The sequence below is a fragment of the Zingiber officinale genome, chromosome 1B, assembly GCF_018446385.1.
Source record: "Zingiber officinale cultivar Zhangliang chromosome 1B, Zo_v1.1, whole genome shotgun sequence".
NCBI classification, from domain to species: domain Eukaryota; kingdom Viridiplantae; phylum Streptophyta; class Magnoliopsida; order Zingiberales; family Zingiberaceae; genus Zingiber; species Zingiber officinale.
In genome coordinates this window covers 127,367,339-127,390,428 of record NC_055986.1, presented here as the reverse complement: position 1 = coordinate 127,390,428, position 23,090 = coordinate 127,367,339, and the positions used below count along the sequence as shown (strand labels likewise).

Here is a 23,090-nt window from a genome sequence, read left to right as displayed (position 1 = left end):
CTGCCTTCCTTACTTTGACTCATCTATGGTGGGGTCCCTCTTCATCACCATATCAAAAGTCTTCCTCTCAAGTCTAGTCGAAGGAGGTTACAAATCTGATTAACTAAATAATTAGTATATTCTGGAGCTCTTTCCTTCCGACCAGGTGTTCTAAGGTCTATAGCCGCCGCTCAGTTGTGATGTTCTCTAGCTTAAGAGTTTATAGCCGTCACTCGTGATGCTCTCTGGCTCAAGGGTTTATAGTTGTCGCTCGGCTGTGATATTTTCTATCTCAAGGGTTTATAGCCGCCACTCGGTTGTGATGCTCTCTAGCTCAAGGTTTTAAAGCTGTCGCTCGATTGTGATATTTTCTGGCTCAAAGATTTATAGCTACTGTTCGACTGTGATGCTCTTTGGCTTAAGGGTTTATAGCCACTTTTTAGCTGTGATGTTCTCTGGCTCAAGAGTTTATAGCTGTCGCTCAGCTGTGATGCTCTCTGGCTCAAGGGTTTATAGTCGTCGCTCGGCTATGATATTTTCTAGCTCAAGGGTTTATAGCTATCGCTTAGCTATGATGTTCTCTGGCTCATGGGTTTATAGCCATCGCTCGCCTGTGATGGCAACGATTGAACGTCGATGATCGGCAACGAAATCTTGAAGGTGTTGGTCGTCGTGCCTTTGGCTTGAGCTGATGGCAATCACTGGTGTTATGTTAGTGACCGATGGTGTTGGATCGAGAAGTCCTAGAGGGGGGTGAATAGCGTTCGTGGCTTTCACTATTTTTGAATCTGTAAACCGTACGAGTTTAAGCAGCGGAATAAAGAAAAGGGAACAAAAACAATACACAAGAACAAGAGGAGTTACTTGGTTCGGAGCCTGTGGCGACTCCTACTCCAAGGCCCGCGATCGTTGATCGCTTCCGGTGGGCAACAACTATAAGCTCGAAACAATAGTACAGATTCAGATTTACAATGAGTGCAAGAATGTAAATTATACCGAACGACAGATTCTAAAACAGCGGAGCTCCGGGTCGTCGGAAGGTTGTTGCAGTACTTTGGGATGAACTTGTTAGCAGTTGAACGCAGAAAGATCGCTTGTCAATTGTTGAATTTAGTGCTACTCGAACCCTCCTTATAAATAGTCATGGAAGCGCCTCCAAGCCTATCCGAGGCGCCTCCAGGCCGCCGAGTCGCACGCGTGGATCAGCTCTGATCTGATCGCACCTTATCCCATTGAAGGCGCCTCCAACGCCTGGTCCAAGGCGCCTCCAGCTTCCTCCGAGGCGCCTCCAGCTTCTCTGGACAGCTGGCTTCGGCTAGCACCCGAGGCGCCTCCAAGCCCCATGGAGGTGCCTCAGACATTGTTCATCCGAGGCTAAGTGTGCTTCTTTGTTCCTGCAAACTGTGTTAGTCCTGTTAGAGTGTATACTAAAAGCCTAGCTTTTGGTATAAACATTTATCTAGAAATAAGAATCACATTGATCAAATGTCTACATTTATGATAAATGTAGTTGCTCAATTAATTTATATTGTAGATAACATGGTGTGTGGTGTCACACACAGAAGATCATGTTATTGGTTCCTTATAAATTATAAACAGTAGCTCACGACCAAGATGGAAAGGAACAAACCATTGGAAGGTCGTAGTGTAATTAGGTATTAGTTTATCTTAACTATATAATTACACTAGTACACTTAGAGTGTATTGAGTAGGACCATTTGAGGTCGTTCCTTTTATACTGACTTTATGAAGGAACAAAGACCTCAGTTATTATGGAAGTGTATGCTCTTAATCCTAATATAATAACAAGCACATATATTTGATATTTATTTCTTTAATTTATCAATGGGTGAGATTTAGTTCGATGAATCAATAAGCCCGATAAGTTGGGAAATGATATCACTTATAGTGTGTGTTGTTGATTATAGAAGGAAACTGTGTCCTAGTAATCTAGGTTGAGAATGTCCCCAAGAGGAGCTCATAAGGATTGTCATGTTAAACCCTGCAGGTGGACTTAGTCCGACGTGACGATGAAGTTGAGTGGTACTACTCTTGGAACTAGATATTAATTAAGTGAGTTGTCAGTAACTTACTTAATTAGTGGACATTTGTTATCTTAAACACAGGGAGACTAACACACTCATAATAAGAAGGAGCCCAAAATGTAATTTGGGATTGGTGCGGTAGTTCAATAATAGTTCTCTAGTGGAATGAATTATTATTGATAAAATTAAGTTGTGTGTTCGGGGCGAGCACGGGATGCTTAATTTTATCGGGAGACCAAAATCAATTCCTCCTCTCGGTCCCTATCGTAGCCTCTTAATTATAGAGTACTATACCCACCTATACCCACCTTCTTACCCATCCTATAGGGGCCGGCCAAGCTAGCTTGGAGACCAAGCTAGGGCCGGTCATGGGTATGTTCATGGGTGAATTCATGTGGCCGTCCCTATTAAAATAAAAAGGAATTTTAATTTTAAAATTTTTCTTATGTGGATAATATAATTTAAAAGAGAGTTTAAAAATTTAAATCCTTCCTTTTATAAGATTCTACAAAAGATTAAGAGAAGAGTTAAAATCTCTTTCCTTATTTGTAGATTAAAAGGTTGATTTTAATTTTGGTAAAAACTTTCCTTTTAATTATATTCATGATTTAAAAGAAAGTTTGAAAATTAAAAATTCTCTTTTATTAGTTTCTACAAAAGATTAAGAAAAGATTTAATATCTTTCCTTATTTGTAGATTGAAAGGAGATTTAAATTTTAGAGATAACTTTCCTTTTGGAAATTATCCACATGTTTAAAAGAAAGATTTTAATTTATAAAATTTCTTTTTATTAACCAATCATGAAGGGATTAAAATTATTGGAGAAATTTTTATAAATTTCTAGAAACAAATTAGGAAGTTTTAATTTTTGTTTTAATTAAAACTCTCCTTGTTTTGGGGAGAAGAGTGGCCGGCCATTATAATTTGAAAAGAGAAAATTATTTTAATTAAATAAATTTTCCTTTTCAATGGCAAAAGAATTAAGGAAGTTTTTATTAAATTTTCCTTATTTGCCAAGACCAAGGATTATAAAAGAGGGGGTAGAGGAGGCTTCAAGGTGAACGACTCTATTCTATTTTTCCTCTCTTTTCTCCTTGGGTGTGGCCGGCCCTTTCTTTCCTCTCCTCTCCTTTGTGTGGCCGAAACCTTCTCATGGTGGAGATATCTTTGGTGGCCGGATCTAAGAAGGAGAAGAAGGAGAGAAAAGAAGCCTCTTTTCTTGCATCCCTTGGAGCATGGTGGTGGTGGCCGAACCTCTTCATCCTAAGAGAAGTTTTGATGGCCGAAACTTGTAAGGAAGAAGAAGGTGCTTGGTGGTTCTCATCTCGGAAGATCGTTGCCCACACAACGTCCGAGGTTAGAAGAGGAATACGGTAGAAGATCAAGAGGTCTTTCTAAAAGGTATAACTAGTAATTTTTGTTTCCGCATCATACTAGTTATTTTTGGAAATAATACTAAATACAAGAGGCATACGATTCTAGAGTTTCGAATTTGTTTTCGATATAGTGTTCTTTTGTTTTTCTTTCCCTTGTGATTTGATTGTTCTTTTCGGTTAACCTAAAGTTATTTTAGGAAATTAAATATTAGCTTTCTATAAAATGTTTTGTCTAGTCGGTGGTGGTTGCTCCCATATCCAAGAAGGCCATGTGCCTCGCCACGTCAGTACTGGGAACCAATTATGGAAATTAATATTTAATGGAATTAATAACTTAAGGTGACTTGGGTCGAACGTGTTAAGTTCCGCAGGAGATCCAAGTCAAAACCTAAAAGAACAAATAGATTAAGTTTTGGATCAAACGTGTTAAGTTCCGCAGGCGATCCAAAATTTAATTTAAAAGAACACATGGTAGCTAGGAAAAGGTTCAGACCTTTGTACAAAATTTTTGTACAGTGGAACCTCTAGGTTTTCCGAGTAGCAACCAACAAGTCCCAAACACAAACCCTGCAAAACAAAGTTAGCACAAAAACAATATGATAGATATAATTGACAGTCATCGGACTGTCCGGGTTTGACTTCGGATTTCCAACCAGAAACCCTAGGTCGACCCGACGCCTACTGTTCCCTCTACGGGGAACATGTCCTCACCTACTCCACTCAGGAGATTTACCTGTTGCCAGTGCGATCCTCCAGATCGACTGAACTTTTGCTGAGCATTCGAAGCTTCCGGACTTTCTGCTGGACTCCCGCTCCCCGGCCCGTCCAGTCTTTTACCTGGTTCATGACACCAGGACTTTCCACCTAGAGTTACCCCCCTAGGACTTTTGCCTGAAGCTCTCGACCCGCCAAGACTTTCCGCATAGGGTTACCACCCCCTATGACCTAGGGTTACTTCCTCCTAGGGTTTTCCACTTGCCTAACCGCAGCTAGGACTTTCCTGAAACACTCAATTAAGTACCTTAGATCACAAAACAACTTAACTTTGAATTCCTTTGCCATTATCAAAATAACGGTCGATCGTCGGATGCTTCCCGCACCAACAATGGTAGGAAAAGAAGAGTGGCGTCCATGGTCTAGGCTCGACGATCTTCGTCTGTTCGGCCTTCACATGCTGAATTGCATGGATTCAAGGCTCTGGGTGTTTCTCTGCGGTGCCCGCTCGGGGCCCCTTGGGCGGCTGGTATGTGTGGGTCGCTCCGCGATCCAGGACCTAGGCTGACTCGAGGAGCACTTGCTTCTTCCGAATTGTCTGAGCCTCTTCGATGTTGATGTACTCGGTAATCTGCCCGAGCAGATGATCGAAGTCTCTCAAAGATTTCCTGATGAGTGCCCGAAAGAACTTGTCATCTACTAGTCCTTGCGAGAAAGAACTCACTAAAATTTCCGGAGTGGTTGATAGCATTTCCATAGCCACTTGATTAAATCTTTTAATATAGGCCCGCGATGCTTTCTTGAGCCCTGCTTGGTCACGAACAGGTTGACATTCGTCTTTTGATAACGGCGGCTACTCACAAAGTATTATAGAAACGCCATTCGAAAGTCTTTGAATTTGCATATGGATCTGATCGGCAGTCGCTTGAACCACCTCTGTGCTGATTCGGAGAGTGTGATGAGGAATATCGGGTATTTGACTCCATCAGTAAACTAATATAGCATGACCATGTTGTCAAAATTAATCAGATGATCCTCGGGGTCAGTTGCCCCCATGTATTCCCCGATCATCAATAGCCTATAATGGCGTGGCAGTTGGTCGTCCAAGATCTCCTAGGAAAACTACCTGTTGATCCTCTGGGGAGAATCATCAAGACGGGGTGCTTTCCCTTTCTATCTGATCTCCCAAGTGGGGGCTTCCTCTGATGAGAAACTTTGTGGTTTCTCCGCTCGACTCTGCTCTTCTGATGGTGTGCAGAATAATGCATGGTAGTAAGGGATTAGGGCGTTCGGCGCTTCTTCGGAGGCGCCGGTCGGCTTGTTGTTTTGCCTCTGCGTGGCCAGGTTTTCCGCTCGGGCTCTGGGATCAGCTTGCTGCCTCGTCATTGATCCCGCAAGGTCGTTCGTCGGGTAGTTGTCAGCCGTTGGCTGCTGCTCCAATATGTTGGCGGCTCAGGCTTGTTTCAACAGCTCTAAATCCTCTTGCGTTAGTGTCACGGTAGTGAATCGTCTAATGTCTTCCATCTTTTGATTTCAGATATAAGTGAATTTCCCACAGACGACGCCAAATTTGTTCCTGTCTGAAAGTAGAGAAGGTGGAAAGTTGGGGATGTGGTTGGAAACTTGACGCGGCGAAGGCTCCACGTGTTCCTACATCACAAAAGTGTCAATGCTGGGCTGAGAGGGGATTCTCGGCATTGGCCCTTTGATACTCAAATTAGTTTTTGGTGATGTAGAGAATATCAAGAATGCTGCAGCAAAAGAACATGTACAATGATGAAGTTGTGTATACATTTTCCCATGGATAGGAAACCCCTTTTATAGTGTCACTGTAGTTTCCGTACATGCATCCTAAAGTGTGCGCATGTTTTCCCAAGCATACTTGAAAAGGTAAGTTAAAAATTGTCTCTGACACTTTTCCCTTAAGCACCATATCTCTAACACGACAAGTTGGAAGCTTCCAAAGTATGATTTACATGCGGAACATGCTCTGTTGTCAATGACACAAATTTTCAAAAAAATACGAAGAGATACGTAGATGGATCCCATTGTGGGCCGATCGGTGTCCGCTTGAGTGGGACACATTCGCTCAATCGTGCTGAACAATACAGTCTTCCTTCGCTTATCATTCCCATAATCGGAGAGCTATTCTCCCGAATGGACACACCATCCTGTCAGCTAGGATGAGATCATCAGAGCCATGGGCTAGAGTGTCCGTCTATCTCCTAATTTTAGACTGTCCACTTAGCCACACCGCTCGTTCGACCATAATTAATCCGCTCTACTCACTCTTAATTTCCTTAACTTTTAACATTTATATCTATTGATCTTGCTTACTTTAAAGCATATATGGTGAGCCCCTTTCATCATCGCATCACACGCCAATTGCCACTGGCCGTTCCATCTAAATCATGGCTGTGCATGCTTACCACCCAAGCATGACACATGTCTTGCAAGTAGAAGCTCACGTGCGATGGTTGATGACAGATGCAGTTGCATGTGTATGGACCAGAAGAGGGCAGGGAGAATAAGCAATGATGAAGAAAGGCAGAAGTAAGTCCGTGACCGTGAGCACAGAACAAGCGAGCAAATTTTCTTCTTACAAGAGACGCCAGAGAGCCATTCTCAAATAGAGAAGAGAGTCTCCGTTAATTTCTGTCATGTAATTTTTCATTCGATAGATATTCATAATAGTGGTTAGATATATATTTAATTTGCCAGGTTAATCACTAGATTGTGTTGGTAGTCTTGTCGTTTTATCTAAAAACTAGACATCTAAGTGTAATCTTTTAATATTGTTAGAGGGGATGAATTTATTTTAGAGAGATTGTTTCGTTGCTAGATTTGGCGTCTTTATTCCTTGGACGATGTTCCTCACACAATTCGAGCTCAAGCTCCGGATTTATTTAACGTCCGTCTTGAACTTTCGACATCAATTTCATTAGGCACTCGGATCACTTACCAACTCGACAACTAGACGAACCCATGTCTCCACAAATTTCTTCTTCGACTCAGACTTAAAGACAGCTCTAGACGACATTGGCGATGATCAATGTAACCAGACTGACAGTTTAAAATTATCAATTTAAGCCATCTTAACCTATAAGTACTGTTCCTCCGACATCTTATGAATAGAGATCCAACAACAGTATCCATCTCGATGACGACATCATCGTATTCAGCATGGTCCGGGAACTCCAATTCCATTAAGTCTACATTAGATGAATTTATACTTGAATTAATAACACACCATCATTATTATTAAGAACTAAATTCCAATTAAATAATATAATACTTATACAGGGATTAAGATATTTATACTATTGGATGTGAATTAAATATGTAAATTTAATAACCTAATTTATTAATATTAATGGGTATTATAATGAATGATCCCTGTAACCAAGTATAAAAGGAAGAGGTAGGTGCATTATATAAGCGTGTTTTAAATTGTTAACATTATTCTTCCTCTCCTTTCTTCCTCGTTGAGGGAGAACTCCGTTTGTTATCCGATTCCTAAATAAGATAATTCCGTTATGTTTGTAGGAATTCATCCCGCCACAAATAAGAGATACAATAACTATTGACTCTCAATTCTTATTTTGATTTGTCATTGTTGCAAATCAATTTCGTTTTGCCTTATATATAATTGATAATTAGATCGTGTGAACTATCTTTTAGTTTGATTTCAATTAATCACAATGCTTTCACCATGAACCACCCTTAATCTTAGACATCTACACAACCTTATCCTATTTTTATTTTTATTTTTTATTTTTTTGTAAGAGTTTATTTTTGGAACATGATGTGATTTTAAAAAAAAAATTAAATCACTTTTTTAACATAATGTGATTTTTAAAAAAAACGTGATAGCACCCTTATCCTCTGTTTGGATGGAGTGAGGAAAGGTTGAATAGGAAGGGAGGGGAAATGAGGGGAAGTAAAGTATTTAATTTCTCTTTATTTGTGAGGGATGGAAGATTCATTAACGTAATATGTGTTACTTTGCTTGGGAGGAAAAAGGTTAAATAGATAAAGTTATAAAAATACTCTTATTTTTTAAATTAGAAAAGTTTCATAATATTAATATTTATTTTATCAATATAAATTAGATATTTTTAATAATAAAATTATTTTTTATATTATCATTTAAATTAGCTATTTTTTTAATAAAAATTAATTTTTTTATACTATTCATAACAAAATAATGAATTACCGATAATCAAGTAATTAAATGAGAAATAATGAAAATAATGATTTTATAAATCTTAAATAAAAAAATTCGAAAGATAACGCTGATAACGAGAATTCTTCTTTAAAAACTTATTAAATTTTGATGGAAAAATTAAAAAATAGTAGATATCCTCTTAAATTTTGACGACAAAAATAGTTTCTTCCTTCAATTCAGTTAGAAGATGTGTCTGATCTCCTCCTCTAATAATCTGATAACAAACGAGCTGTGAAGTAGACGAGGAAATTGAACTCCGGCGATATAGTAAAATTAAAAATTGAAAAATTTCTTAAACTATTAAGAACAGGAATAGAATTGAAATAAAAAATATTTTATTTTCCCTTCTCCTTCCTTATACCCCAATTTATGGTGTAAGAAAATCTCTCTTTACATGGGTAACAAATGTTAAAACTTACCCTTCCTTACATTTCCTTCCCTTTCCTCACTCCTTCCCAAACAAGGTTTAAAGTTTCCCTTTCCCTTACTTCCGCTTCCTTCCCCTTCCCTTACCTCCTCCCAAATAGACCATTAATCTTAGACATCTACGAGAACTAACATAACGTGATTGAAGGAGGAGGAGGATTAATCTATTCCATCGATCCACATTACAGCCATTGAACTGTAGGTAGATAGCACATATACTGGCGGTGACTGTATTTCATATAAATTTAAACATTTTCGTGTACAAAGTTTTCAGAAATTAACCGGAAGCTTCCCCTGAACTAAATGGAGGTTTATTTTACAGAAAAGGGGAAAGGAAGAGTGGGAACTCTGACTTAGCAAAGACCTCCATCAAGTCAAGTCGAGTCAACTGCTGCTGCGGATGAATGGGACCTTGTGCCACATAAATGAAAGCTAAGATCTGACAAAGTTCATACTTTAGTATGTTATATAATGGTTCTTGATAGACCAAACTAGTCTGAAGGAATTTCACGTGAGGCACACTTATAATAGCTAACATTATGCGACATGAAACCTCCCTATTCAGCTGTTAAACCGGAGGCAACGGTTATTTAGATTGAAATGATATAAGAGAACATCAAATATGTGCCTGAATTTAGCATTAAGTGGAATTGATGAGCATCGAGCGAATCTAAATGTGAAAGAAAGCATTGAAACAAAGCACTTTCACTAAGCACTGAATGAAAAAAAAAAAAGGCAGAGTGATCGTTTTACACGTTTACACGCTCTAAGTTGAAATTTGAAACCCACTAATGTAATGGGTACGTTAGTGCTAAAAAAAAGTGGTTTATGGCACGATCTTTTTTTTTTTTAAAGAAAAAGATAATTGGATGGACAAATATTTAAGAAAAGAATACTAGTTAGGCAATTAAGGATGGAGAGAAAGATATTTTCATCCTTATCTTTTACAAGCACATGTTCCATCACTCTTTTCTTGATTATAATTAAGCTGAATAAGGTAACGACCCACTCCAATAATATAATCATTAAAGCCATTAGTCATTATTTAATTCAATAGGTCTTCTTTATTACGTCTCTATTAGCTAATCCTCCATTAAGATAAGCAAGAAAATTTAAGTAATTGGGCCCCCACCAAATTGTACTTATTAGTGAGCACGGTGGCCCACGATCCTGGTTTTTGTGTCATGATGTCGCTCACCATCTTGCATTAGAAACTTACATAATTCACTAATCAATCGCGTCGTTGCTTAGTAGTTAATCAAGGTGTTAATCTGGATTCTCTTTGACAATTAATTAAAAATAATAACGATAAGTATTCTATTGCCGTGACATGTTTGCCATCTTGATGAGGCACATCAGCATTTAAAGCATCCAACTCTGACCCTTTCCATTCAACCATGTTCTGTCCAATTGATGCAGTACATTTTGCACTCTAATTTAATTGCCCATCAAATTCCACAATAGAGACTGATTTTTGCAATTGTTAATTGTTTTCATGACAACTTAATAGGACTAATATTGTCCGAATTCATCAGTTTAATTGAATAGTCTTGTAGACTTTCAACAACTTTAAAATGTTTAATTTGATTTGTGAATAGTAATGTAAATGTTTAATCCGGGAAATATAATGTAATTTTTAGAATAAACAAATGAATGGAGGGTGATGGGGAGAAGAAAAGCAAGGTTCCTTGCAGAAAACGAATCTTAAAGCTCTGCTTCGGAATTTTGAGAGGATAAGAACAACCTTGGTCCTTCTTCTCTTCTCTACTCCTCTTCACCTTTCCCTCTTCCCTCCCTCTACCTCCCTTTTCACACTTCTGTTTTTTTCTTTTTTGCTCTTGGCTGTCAACTTGAATCAGGAGCGAGAAAAGCTGCGATTTTTATCGGTCGGATTGTTTTCAATTTTGGCAAGCAGAGGAATCATGGTGAGTCATCGATTTTCTCCGTTTTGGTGAGGTTTTACGTTGGTAATTTTAGTTCGGGTATTGATGGGTTTGGGTTTTTGGATGATGCGTAATGGAACAGGACAGTGCCGGAGGACCGGAAGTGGGACGGTGGCCGGCGTGGCTGCGGCCGCTGCTGTCGACGAGCTTCTTCGTTCAATGCAAGCTCCATGCGGACTCTCACAAGAGCGAGTGTAATATGTACTGCCTCGATTGCATGAATGGCGCTCTGTGCTCTGTTTGCCTTGCTCAGCACGGCGGCCACTGCGCCATCCAGGTGCTCTATCTCGCTCCTTTTGTTATGTCCCTGTGTCTTTGGAAGTTGGAACTGATCCTGGATTCCTGCTCTCGCTTGGGATTTTTACTGATTGGGGATGATAAGTCGATATTCTGGTTTTGGCAACAGATAAGGAGGTCGTCCTACCACGACGTGATCAGGGTGTCCGAGATCCAAAAGGTATTGGACATCACCGGCGTGCAGACCTACATCATTAACAGCGCCCGTGTTGTCTTCCTCAACGAACGCCCTCAGCCGCGGCCCGGCAAGGGCGTCACGAACACCTGTGAGGTCTGCGAGCGGAGCCTCCTCGACTCCTTCCGCTTCTGCTCTCTCGGCTGCAAGGTACCAATCAATCTCCCCTCTCCACTTCGAAATCAAAATCTAATCTTTAAACCAGAAAAAGGGAAAACTAAAAAAACAAAAAAAATCCAATCTTGATCAACCTGTTCGACGGAATGCGCTTTCCAGATCGCCGGCACCGCCTCCGACTACTACATTAACAGGAAGAAGAAAAAGATGCTGAAGCTGAAGAAGAAGTCAACTGCGCAATCCGACTCCGAGGAGGAGTCGTACACGAGCAGCAGCCGAGGCAGCGAGAAGAGCAATGTGATTCAGAGCTTCACGCCGTCGACTCCTCCGCCTACCGCCGCCATTCTCCGCAGCGCCAAGAGGAGAAAAGGCATTCCCCACAGAGCTCCATTTGGAAGCCTAATACTGGAGTTCTAAGCCATTGCTACTTACTACACACGATAGAAGCAATCAAATAAAATCACTGTCTCTCAGGAAAGGCAGAGCAGATGAAGAACCCTTTAATCGTAGCTGATAAATGTAGCTGTAACTATCTGTATCGTAAAGGTTTGAGATTATACGCAAGAATTAGAGGAGGTTTTGCATAGATAGATAGATTGTAGAGTATAATAACTCAGTGTACATATTTTTGGCAGAAGAAGCTTGGTGTTTGGAGTTTGGTGCATGCAGTAGCATACGCCATGGAGGTTGCAGTAATAAAATGCTCCTTGTTCTAGTTTTGCTCGAACGAACTTGTTCACGGTGACTTTGGAGGTTGCGCGATCCAGGACCTCTGGTTTCAATTCTGGTGGGCGGACTGCTGAGCCGCTGAGGTGGTGGCCGTCTTTGTCGCTTGCGGCGTCCCCACCGGCCACACTTGTGGTGTTGGGTTAGTCAGTGATGGTCCTCTCTCTAATGGGCAACTCAACTTCCACAAGATCTTTCTAGAAAGATTTTCACAGTTGATTTATATATTACAGTTTCTTTATATTAAAAGATTACCCATGAACAAAGGTCCAGTTTTCACGGGAGAGATGGATCAGTGGAGCAAGTGCTGCGTTTTCTTTCAGTCGACGGCACTAAGAAGTCTCTGCTAGTCGAGGTGGATTTGCATGGAACACAGCGTGACGTACAGTGCGTCGAGAGGGAGAGATAGAAAAAGAGAAAGCAAAAGCGAGTGCATGAATTGGGAGGCAGTGGATGTGATTGGCAACTACTAGGATTGCTCGCTGATCCTGGAGAAGTTGACTGGATTCACCATCAAATTAAAAAATGCTTGTGATCTTTTTCTTAGTTTGAAGTGGTCCGATCCAATTGATGACCAATTCAGTTGGGAATCATGAATCCATAAGAGCAACGTTTTGTAATTCATGATAATGAGCAACCAGATAGTGATTACAATAACTAGTTCTGCTCTTTGATTGAGGCATTGCAGTGCCCATCATCCCCCGTCCAGTTTGAGCACGGAGCAGCTACCTCACAAACACAGCAGAAACACTGCAACGCCAATTAAACCAAACAAAATATATAATCTAACTTTAACAGAAAGAAATTGAAAATAATATAGAAGAATATATTGCGACAAGAGTACCTGGCAGCAGTATCGCTCGTGAGCAGTAGTATCGAAAGGGAAGTTCGCACAGAGAGGCCTTGGATGTGGGAAATCCCTCAGTGCAATCTTTTCTTCCAGTATCGTATTTGCAGTTAAATTTTTAATGGATTAAGAATAGAAAACAGAATGAAGAGAAATGCGAATTAAGCTTACTGGTCCTTTTTCGGCGAGGAGGATCACGTCGTCGGAGGGAAGACCGAGGTTAAGCTTGCGAGTGAAATCGACGGGAGGGATTTCGTAGCAGTCATCGTCCTCTTCATGTCCATGTCTGCTATTCATTTTAAGTTTTTCCTTCGAATCGAAAATGTACCAAAGGTTGGGAGTTTTGGTGTTCTTTCACGGGATATATTAAATATCGGAAGCCGAAAGGTTAAAGTAATTAATTTAGTTATCATAGACTTCATTAATTATGCTTAAGAGAGGATTTCTTGGAAACGAAATCCATCGAATTAATACTTCTAATTTGATTATTTCCTAAGTGCGCCTATCATTAAAATTCACAGTTGGTTGAGTAGCTAGAGAGATAATTAAAATCTCATCATTTTCATACAAGTCAAACATCTAAACGAGCATCTCAATGAAGAGTTACTAGAGGTTTGTAAAATTTAAAAAATTAAATAAAAAGTCTTAAATTATTATAGAAGTGAGGGCATTTTTAACGGTTAGGGTTCTAAATATATATTTTTTCATGGTTTCAATATGCCGTGATAATAATATGAAAATTTATTAAAATGGATAATGCTAAATGACTAGAATTTGATCAACCAGAATACATTTTATAAGTCATTATTAAAGATATTTTAGTTATATCATCTCTATATATTAATTATATGCATATATTACAATTCAATTTTAGTCAGCCAGATTCTGGCCAAACAGATTTATCATATCTTCAATGGTCAAAGATCTAAATGAGTTTTTATATAATCTCATTCATAGCATGATTTGCATGACTTCATGTATATTACATCAAATTCGAGATAAAAAAGCATGTTTCTATTTTCACTACTGCTCTTAAATTACAAATCTCAAATATTACCTCTACAATAGTTCAAGACTTTTTTTTTAGCTTTTTGAATTTTACAAACCTCTCATAAATCTTACATTAGAGATGTCATAAGATTTAAGATTTGTAGTTTAAAAATAGTAGTAGAAACTCAAATCTATTATTTTATCTTGAAATTGATATAATAGGCATGAAGTCATGCAACTCATGCTATGAATTGAATTAAAAAAACTCATTTAGATTTTTAATCATTGGAGATGTTTCAATAAGCATTCATACTGTTGATATCGTATATTGGGATCATAAAAAAAGTTCATTTAGAACTCTACTCATTGAAGATGTCTTTAGAGTATTCACACCAGTTTCTTTATCCAAAATGCATAATTTAAGGTAAAAAAAGTAATTTATTAAATTTAGATATCCACTTTTCATTATATTATATATCAACTTTCTTTTTTTTTCTCTCATCTATAATGTTTAGATAATGAATTTCATTTCTTAAATTTATAGTACTATACATAGATGTAAAATTTAGGAAACGAATAGGATAGTTCAAACAAAGATTTTTTAACTACCCTATCCAAAATTTAATATAAAATCTTTGGATAAGGTAACTGATATAGATACTCTTAGGTATCTCTAATGTAAGTTTTACAAGAGGTTTGTAAAATTTAAAAAGTTGAATAAAAAACCTTGAATTATTATAGAGGTGGGGTTTGAGGTTTATAATATAAGAGCAGTAATGAAAAGTTAAATCTGTTTTTTTTGTCTCGAAATTGATATAATATGCATGAAATTATGCAATTCATGCTATAAATTAGATCATAGAAAAATTTATTTAGAGTTCTAACCATTCGAGATATTTCAATAAATTTTTATATTATTGATGTGACATACTGGGATAATAAAAAAAGCTAGCTCTAATTATTGAACATCTCCAATCATTAGAGTTCAATGAAAACTTTTGTTATGATTCTAATATGTCACATCATGTCATATCAATATTCTAAAAATCTATTGAAATATCTTTAATAATTAAAGTTTTAAATGATTTTTACGTTCATAACGTATAATTACATCACGACGTACATATTATATTAATTTCAAGATAAAAAAAAACTTTAAAACTTCACTACTGTTTTTAAATTATAAAATTTAAGCGTTGTAAATGTAAAACTTTTTTTTTATAAAGCTCTTCACAAACATTGCATTGGACTTCATTATCCCACTGACATTTATGCATCTTCATACGGATATTTGGAGTGATCTCAACCGACCATTTGACTATAAGATCGTTCAGCTGCTGTTAATGCAAGGCCCGTTCTGATTGCCCATCATGAATGGGAGGCACGCAAGCACACTCCTCTTCAGCTTCTCCTGTCATGATCAATTCGATTGTTAGTGATCTGCAAGCATAAATCTAAAATGATTTAGAAATTCTCTGTTGCTCACCATTATCTGAGAGATGAAACCAACAAGAGAGAAGCAAAAACTACCTTTGGACGGACACTTTTCTTGGTCTCAATCTGATTCATTATGCAGGTCAATTGACGACTCAGCAACATGAGTTCCTGGAGGGTTAAGGTTCTCTTCGCCAGAGTAGTATCTCCACGAACCTGAGCGCAGTCTCTCCCATTGTTCTTGTTGAGAAAACTTGCATCGAGTGAAGCTTGTGGGGGAAGCAATTTGATAGTTGAAGTGCCTGTGGCCACATTTTCTGCTGTGGAGCTGCTACTTGAGCTTGACCTGCTACGACCATCTGTCTCTGATGCAGATTGCCAGTTGGCGTTCCAGACGGAGTCATTAATCTTCGTAGTGTTCAGATGGTCATCCTTTGAATATGTTGCAGGGAGAGCAACGAGATCCAGTCGGAGAGGTTTCCCAGGCTTCTCTTCCCAATCAAATGGGACAGAAACCACTAGTTTTGCAGGGAATGGGAGTGAAGATGAGACCAAAGGCACTGCATGGGAGCTCCATCCCTGCTTTGGCGTGCCTGGTTTCTCCTCCCAAAGGAAGGGGACTGATATCTGCTGTTGCTCCCGATGCAGGGGAGGTGGCTCCGAGTGATCGTTCCCCATCTCAATGTTGGTGAACACTGGATCCATAGAGGGGATCTGTCAGGCTGGTTTTCAGCTGGGGAAACTGCGTATACTAATAAGCTCCTGTGGATTTGATGTAGCAATTCCTCAACTCAGATTTGTTCAACCGTACCACTTAGCAAAACAGGTGGTGGATTTCAGTTTTCTAATATCAAACGATTGTGTGATTTGTTTCCCAGAGGATCGACCAGAACCACTTCGCACATGCACCCTGATAGATATTTTATTTTTGATATAATTGACAACAGGACGACGACAATTTTGGATATCATATGTCATACAAGTTTAAATGAGCATCACAAATTTTATCATTCAATCCAATTCGAGCATAAAACTCTAGACAAGGGGATAACCACTAATAGCTACACAAACATGTCAACAACAACAGACCTAAGTCCATTACCATTAACCTAACTACAGTAGAACTAACTGTTAAATGGCTCAGAGTGTCTTAGCCAGAAAGCCTCTCCTTATGGGTGCCAAAGTAGTGAATATACTCGAGGTGCTAATCTTAAATTAACTTCCTACTGCTAAAGTCTAGAGAGAAGAAAGGATTGTGACAAAGACGGTTTCATGTCAGTCATGAGTGAAATAGTTTGCTGAGTTGGACCAGCTGAGTGATGGATATACAGCTTGAAGATGCTGCTGAGCTGAGTTGTTGCAGCCGCTGCCGCCGGTCTCATTTGTTGGGCTACCAGGGTCATCATGAGATTCGCTCGATGTACCACCTTCAGATGGGGGACTTGCTTGTATAGGTGCTCCAAAGCCTAAAATTTGGGGTGGAGGTGGCGAAGGTTCCTTCCTAATTGACTCTGGCTTTGGCTTCTTCCCTCCTGCAATGAAGCTTCCCACTACAACCTGTATCAAGTACAATGGAATAAACAAAGTGATTTATGCAGGGCATTAATAGGGCGAGCTTTAATCTAATTTCCATTTGTTGAGCGTGAAAAACTCTAAGAAGACTAGATCGCCAGAAATATTCAGATATATAAATCACTTGTAGTTGCTGTCATTGTTGCACATATAGGCTGAATAAATATTTATGTATTACCTGCACAGCTGTTGCAGCCACAAGCATTCCAGCAACCCCACCACCAAGTATGCGGCCATTAGATCCGGCTAGTGCAACGGTCAACCCACCACTTCTACTACGAGTACCACCTTCTTCTGTAAGCAGGAAAGAACCTGACAGAGAGATGATCTCATAGCGTCCCTGCGTGAACATTCCGAACATGTTACACAGGTCATGGCAACAAGTTCATAGCAATGTACTTAGACAAGTACATTGTTCTGAGACAACTCTTTAAAATTTCAGTTTGGACAACTTGAGTGCCCTGTAAAAATGTCATCAGAACACTAAGATGGTATAATACTTTTTGAGCAAAGAGTATCATCAGTGTGTGTGTTTTAAGTGCTGCTAATTTCCAATACTCAGTCAAGCTACTTAGGAAGGCTATATCAATATAGGAAAAAAAACAAAAAAAAGCGAGAGAGAGAGAAATAATTAGCAAAAAGAAATTGGCCTTATTAACCACAGTTACTGAATGCCAATCTTAGGTCCAACAAGAAATTGGCCTTATTTACATATCAACTGCAACAAATTTAAGTTTTTTTCATTATAAAAAATTATTCCAGAATAACTTGGTTCTTTAATACTAATCCACCTATGAATGGATTGAAGGCTTCCTACTAAGTTGAGAAGCATGCTGACATGAACAATTAGTAACATGAGGTTGATCTTATAGGTTTGAAACTCATGAAATGTTTATTTTATCTGATTTTAGTTTCATAAGATAGCATTCAAATAAGGCAAGGAGTCACTCAGGCTCCTCAATGAATTATTCTCCACCCATGGCTACTACAGGAAATGCTACATCTCCGTCCACCCATGGCTACTACAAGAAATGCTACATCTCTGTCCACCCCTGATTTCTTGTCAACAATGCTATGCCTCTGCTTCCAGAAGGATAAAAGCATTTCCTGTTCACGCTATCAGCCGAGTGAATTTGGTATTAGTTTCCCCCACTTCAATACTAAAATACGGCTGCCTCTCCTCAATTTTCTTATTCTTCTTCTCATTCTATCTATCAAACATCTTCACAACAAGAAAATCAACTTCTTAAATGCAAAACAAGATACAAAGGAAATATGTAGTTGCATATATCATATGAATTACAGAAATCCCACATGGAGATATTTAATTGACTTGCAAAGGAAAAATAATACGTAGAAAGATAATTTCTTCAGTCAGCCACAGTGTTTTGACCTTAATAGTCCACTCCCATCATAGGATTCACTAGCCTAACACATTAGAAATATAGAAGCACATCCATATATATAAGTTGTCCTACATAAGGATTCAGAAACAATTAGCAACTCAAGCATTTTCAGATTTAATATAGTACAGCATTCAAGAAAATTATATTGATGTCAAGCAATCAAATGGTTTTGTAGTATCAAACCTGATAAGTGACAGTCCCACCAGATATTGCTGGCTGCCGAAGTGTTACATCAGATATGTCACCATTTGCTGACAGAATACAGACACTCCGAGGTCCTTGCTGTGAAAATGACATGATTTTTGAAGCGATATCCTGCCAATCCAAAACAATAATCTTAATTGAACAATGATTTACCTCTCCAACAGTTCCATAAATTCCTTTATTAAAGCAACCGAATGAATATTAAATTTTCAAAGCGCCAAATAGTCTGGAATCTAGATGCCACAAAGTACACAAGGGATTCTTTGATATGATACATTTTTTCAACTCTAAAATTTTAGGAGGAAACCAAAATGTCATGCATGCTCTTTGTAAATACATTATTCAAGACAAACTTGTATGCTACAAAGAATAAGACATACAAAAGAATCAGTCTAGGAATGGCATCAGGCAAATGCACAGTGTACATTCACTCTTGGTCATCATCTGCACCTTGCCCACCACCATTTCTCCCTCACATGGGACCCAAGCCAGCCACTCACAACACATCTCTCTGCCTCACCCTCACTCTCATTTGTCTAGCTATCATTTGCGCTCAATCTAACCCTTGTCAGACAGGGGCTTGACCCTGCCTGAATCGCACAAGCCCATCCAAGATTCCATCCACATTGCGTTGCTCACCGAAACAAGGCAAAAAGATCTTTTCCATGGGATTCTGTGCAAACCACCCCTGCCCACTCGGTCTTTGCAATGCGATTTGGCTCATTGTCTCCAAGGAGTCATGGAGGAGTCCTATTTATCTGAAATTTGGTAAGTAAATTGAGGAGGATTTTAACAACTGTACTCTCATAACACACCTCTCCTTCCCGTCTCCCCCAATATCTAGCATGTAAACAAGGCCTTAGTCTCACCAATAACTTATGCATCAAGAATAATTATATTGTTATAATGATTTTAAAAAAGCATATGAAGACAACATATAGTCAACCAACTACATTGCCCATATGTGGTATGCATGAGCCTATGTGTAATATCAAAATATTAGGAAATATTTATATTGACATCTAAAGTATTTATTCCTTGCAAAATAAATATATAAGTTAGCACCTACAAGTTACAATCTACTGAATGAGGTACTTTTAGAGTTTTTTTTAGTCAATTTGGCTTAGTTTAAATCAAACAAATATGGAAATGTAGACTGCATCTTTCCATATGTACATGGAATTTGATCCCCATCAAATTCCACTTAGGTGGCAGTTATGTGGCTTAAGTGGGGACATTTTACAACCATGATCATTGTCAATTATACAGAACAGTTCACTGAAATTCACACACACACACACACACACACACACACACACAAATCATCTACACTGAAATTCAGAACATAAAATTGGTTTCTAGAGGCAAAGACAGTAAACTTTTGGATCAACAAAAATCCAGTCTAATATCTGACCAAAGAAAAAATCTAGTCTAATAGGAGTTCACTCATCTACTAATTTTATCAACAAAAATACATAATCATATGAATCATGACAAAGTGAATATGAAAGAATTCCTCTATTAACTCTACTATTTATGACCCATGTCCAAAAACATGAAGTTAAAATGCTTGAACAATTATGCTCTTGGAGAAAAAAGAGAAATATACACCATAATTCAAGCTCAAGTACTTGCCTCTCCAACTTTAACACTAATAACATGAGGAGTAAAGCCAATCCCAGGGGTGCCTGTGTAATCATAAACACTGATGTTAAACATTCTCACAAAATAAATCTAAACAATTAGCAATTCAAAATGAAGGAAGAAGATGAATAAAAGAAATGAAATAGAAAGGGTCAGAAATTCAAGAAATGCTGCTTGTGCACTTATAAATTAATTCTGTAATTAGTGTACAGTTGAAGGATTCCTTATGATGAAGTTGGTTGCCTAAAGCTTGGCTAAAAATCAATGGTTGGACAAGGAAAAGCATCAATTTATTCAACCAGTTGATCCTTGGCCAAAAATCAATGGTTGGACAAGGAAAAGCATCAATTTATTCAACCGGTTGATCCTTGGCCAAATCCAAACTGATGTCCAAAATCACATCAGTCAAAAAACAATGAAACACTGACCATACAAATAATTTTTTTCTTTCTAATTTTTATTTATGACCAACCAATCACAGTGAAGCTGTAGGGTGTAGAGGGCGAACAAACAATTCCATAGTTAGTGTACACACACACACACACACACACAAAACAAAAAAAAAAATAAGAAAAAAAAACTTAATTGAGATGAATATTATTAGTGATAGACCAAAAAATTAACTGAGATGAATATTATTAGTGATAGACCTTGCCTACTTAACATTTTGTGTACACACACACAAAAGAAAAAAAGAAAACACCTTAACTTAGATGAATATAATTAGTAATATAGCTTACCTAGAGTCCAATGGAGAAATAAGATCATATAGTCAACTTCAACTGGTTGGGCTAAGATACTATAAAAGATAGAGGCTCAAAACTACATATATGTGAAAAATAGCACAACTTCAAATTTCACTTTTCATTTAATTTTTTTTTTTCAAGTAAGATTTGTGGGATAAATAAGGTTATAAATAAGCCAATCCGAATCAAACTTTATGTAGTTGACGCTTATTTCTAAGGTAACCAAACTGCCTAAAATTAACCATGCTATTAAAAAGGTTATTCAAGTTCTTTTTTTTTTTGGAGCTTGGTTTATTAAATGTTATTGATTTCTTAATTTAAGCTTCTTTGATCATCTAAAGCTTTTACATTTGTAAGTATGTTTGGATGGTTAATGAGCTTGATATGACATGTTTGTGTTAAGAGCCTTTTATTTTTATTTTTTAGGTTTATTGGAAAGCTTGATGAGAGTTTTGTTGATGTGCATGGTTCACAAGAATTGTACGTAATTGTTCTTGAACATTGCTACAAAAAATTCACACTCTGTTTATGAACATTACCGGCCTGAACACATGTATTTAAAGTTGTTCATTTAATTTAATGAGTTATTCAAGTTTGTTAATTTAATTGACCTTCCATGTTGAACAAATATAAACAAACTATTACCAAGCCGAATACCAAACTTGCTCACGTATGGTTCATTTACAGTGCTAGGAATAAACAATTAAAAGGGAAAATCAAGACAATGCAGAAACAAAATCCTGCTCTCAAACTATGTCACTATTATTAGATGAACATAATAGCAGATGATTTAAGAATGCAGCTTAGGAAAAACAAACAAATAAGAAAAATAGCGGCAAGGGAAGCCTGGAAATCTTCCATTGAAAGCGTCTATTCAAAGTTTTCATTTTTGTGGCACCTAGATGTAGCAATGTTACACAAACAGAAGATATATGGCGTGCACATTCGCATTAAAAAAAATGAAAATAAAAATAATTACCCAATGCATCTAGTTGTTGTTTCTTTCCTGAGCCTGGAGGGCGGCCACGGCGCTTAGCTGTTGGATCAGAGCCGGGACTATTAGAGTATCCTGAGGCGGAGGATGGAGTTAGACCCAACGACATGGAACCATCAGGTCCGTATTTTCTAGGTCTTCCTCTCTTCTTCTTCATTGGCTCATCCAAGTTAAAAACACCACCTTGCCTCACTGCAGAGAGATCACCCCCGTGATACAACGAACCAGTCACATCCACTTGTTTTGGCTCCGATGAAGTCATGGGGAGAAAAGAAAGTCGCATTCCCTGAAACATTCCACCCGAATCCGGAGTCACAATCGAACTGTTCGTCGTCGCTCCAGCTCCAGCTCCATAGGAACTAGGACCCACCGCCACATTAGGAGGTTGAGACGCACTCAGTCGCTGAGGCTCTCTCCCATCCATTCTGAAACCCTAACACCAAACTTTACTCCCGGCGCTGCCACTAAATCCTAGACTCGCTGAATCAACAAAAACTCGGTCGTTAGTCAAATGATCACTTCGCGTCTTCATGAAAACCAAATAATTTGTTTTTAAAAAAAAACGACGAAACGCGAAAAAAGTACAAAACTTTCACGACCTTCTATCAAAGGATACAGCTTTTTGATAGGAAAAATTCGATTCACTTCATAACAAACAAAACACATCCTACATTTTACTAAGATGAAAGAAGGAAATACTTTTCGCACGAGAAGACGGAAAAAAAAAACACATTTTGCCCTAAACCGTTCAGAGATCGAACGTAAACGATCGGAGAGAAGGGAAGAGAAAGGACACATACCACGGGCAGAGATCGATGAGCTTCGTCTGGCGGAAAGGAGACGCCAAGTGAGGGATTTAGGTAGAGGATGGCCGTGAGAGGTGACATGCGAAAAAAAAAAGATCGCTTTTTCTTTTCCTCGCAGATATCGCTGCTGACTGGTACCGAACCCTGGGCGCACCACGAAACCAGACAAAGAGAAAAAAGGTCTCAAAAAACCAAAAAAGTGGGGAAATGTGTTAAGATTCTTTGCTACCAAAGGAAACGATGTCATGCTTATGCGGTTAGGCCACGAACTGGGAGTGGGAGATTAATTTCGACACTTTGAATAGTAAACAATTAATTAATTCAAACTCTTAGTCGGGGTTCTTTCAGAAGCTATTTAGGATATTATCCATTTTCAAGAGTACCTTTTTTTTTTTTTGTCATTTTCACTTTTTGTTTCAAA

General features: G+C 38.2%; 3 protein-coding genes across 3 annotated transcripts; 1 reads left to right on the top strand and 2 right to left on the bottom strand.

Moving 5' to 3' along the window:
* The first annotated feature begins 10,508 nt into the window (after positions 1 to 10,508).
* On the top strand, positions 10,509 to 12,015 carry LOC121978273 (protein RGF1 INDUCIBLE TRANSCRIPTION FACTOR 1-like). Its single transcript, XM_042530641.1, has 4 exons — positions 10,509 to 10,693; positions 10,794 to 10,988; positions 11,118 to 11,333; positions 11,460 to 12,015. Exons 1-4 carry the CDS (start codon positions 10,691 to 10,693, stop codon positions 11,715 to 11,717), a joined length of 672 nt encoding a protein of 223 aa, XP_042386575.1. The 5' UTR covers positions 10,509 to 10,690; the 3' UTR covers positions 11,718 to 12,015.
* Positions 12,016 to 15,033: 3,018 nt separating this feature from the next.
* Positions 15,034 to 16,007, bottom strand: LOC121997633. The gene is made up of 2 exons (XM_042552182.1): positions 15,394 to 16,007; positions 15,034 to 15,274 (listed from the first exon to the last, which is right to left on the bottom strand). The coding sequence occupies exons 1-2, from the start codon at positions 16,000 to 16,002 to the stop codon at positions 15,194 to 15,196; spliced, it is 690 nt and encodes a 229-aa protein (XP_042408116.1). The 5' UTR covers positions 16,003 to 16,007; the 3' UTR covers positions 15,034 to 15,193.
* A 273-nt stretch (positions 16,008 to 16,280) lies between these two features.
* On the bottom strand, positions 16,281 to 22,860 carry LOC121978265 (AT-hook motif nuclear-localized protein 10-like). Its single transcript, XM_042530635.1, has 6 exons — positions 22,664 to 22,860; positions 21,849 to 22,343; positions 20,115 to 20,167; positions 18,459 to 18,590; positions 17,048 to 17,209; positions 16,281 to 16,854 (listed from the first exon to the last, which is right to left on the bottom strand). Exons 2-6 carry the CDS (start codon positions 22,285 to 22,287, stop codon positions 16,573 to 16,575), a joined length of 1,068 nt encoding a protein of 355 aa, XP_042386569.1. The 5' UTR covers positions 22,288 to 22,343; positions 22,664 to 22,860; the 3' UTR covers positions 16,281 to 16,572.
* Positions 22,861 to 23,090: the final 230 nt, after the last annotated feature.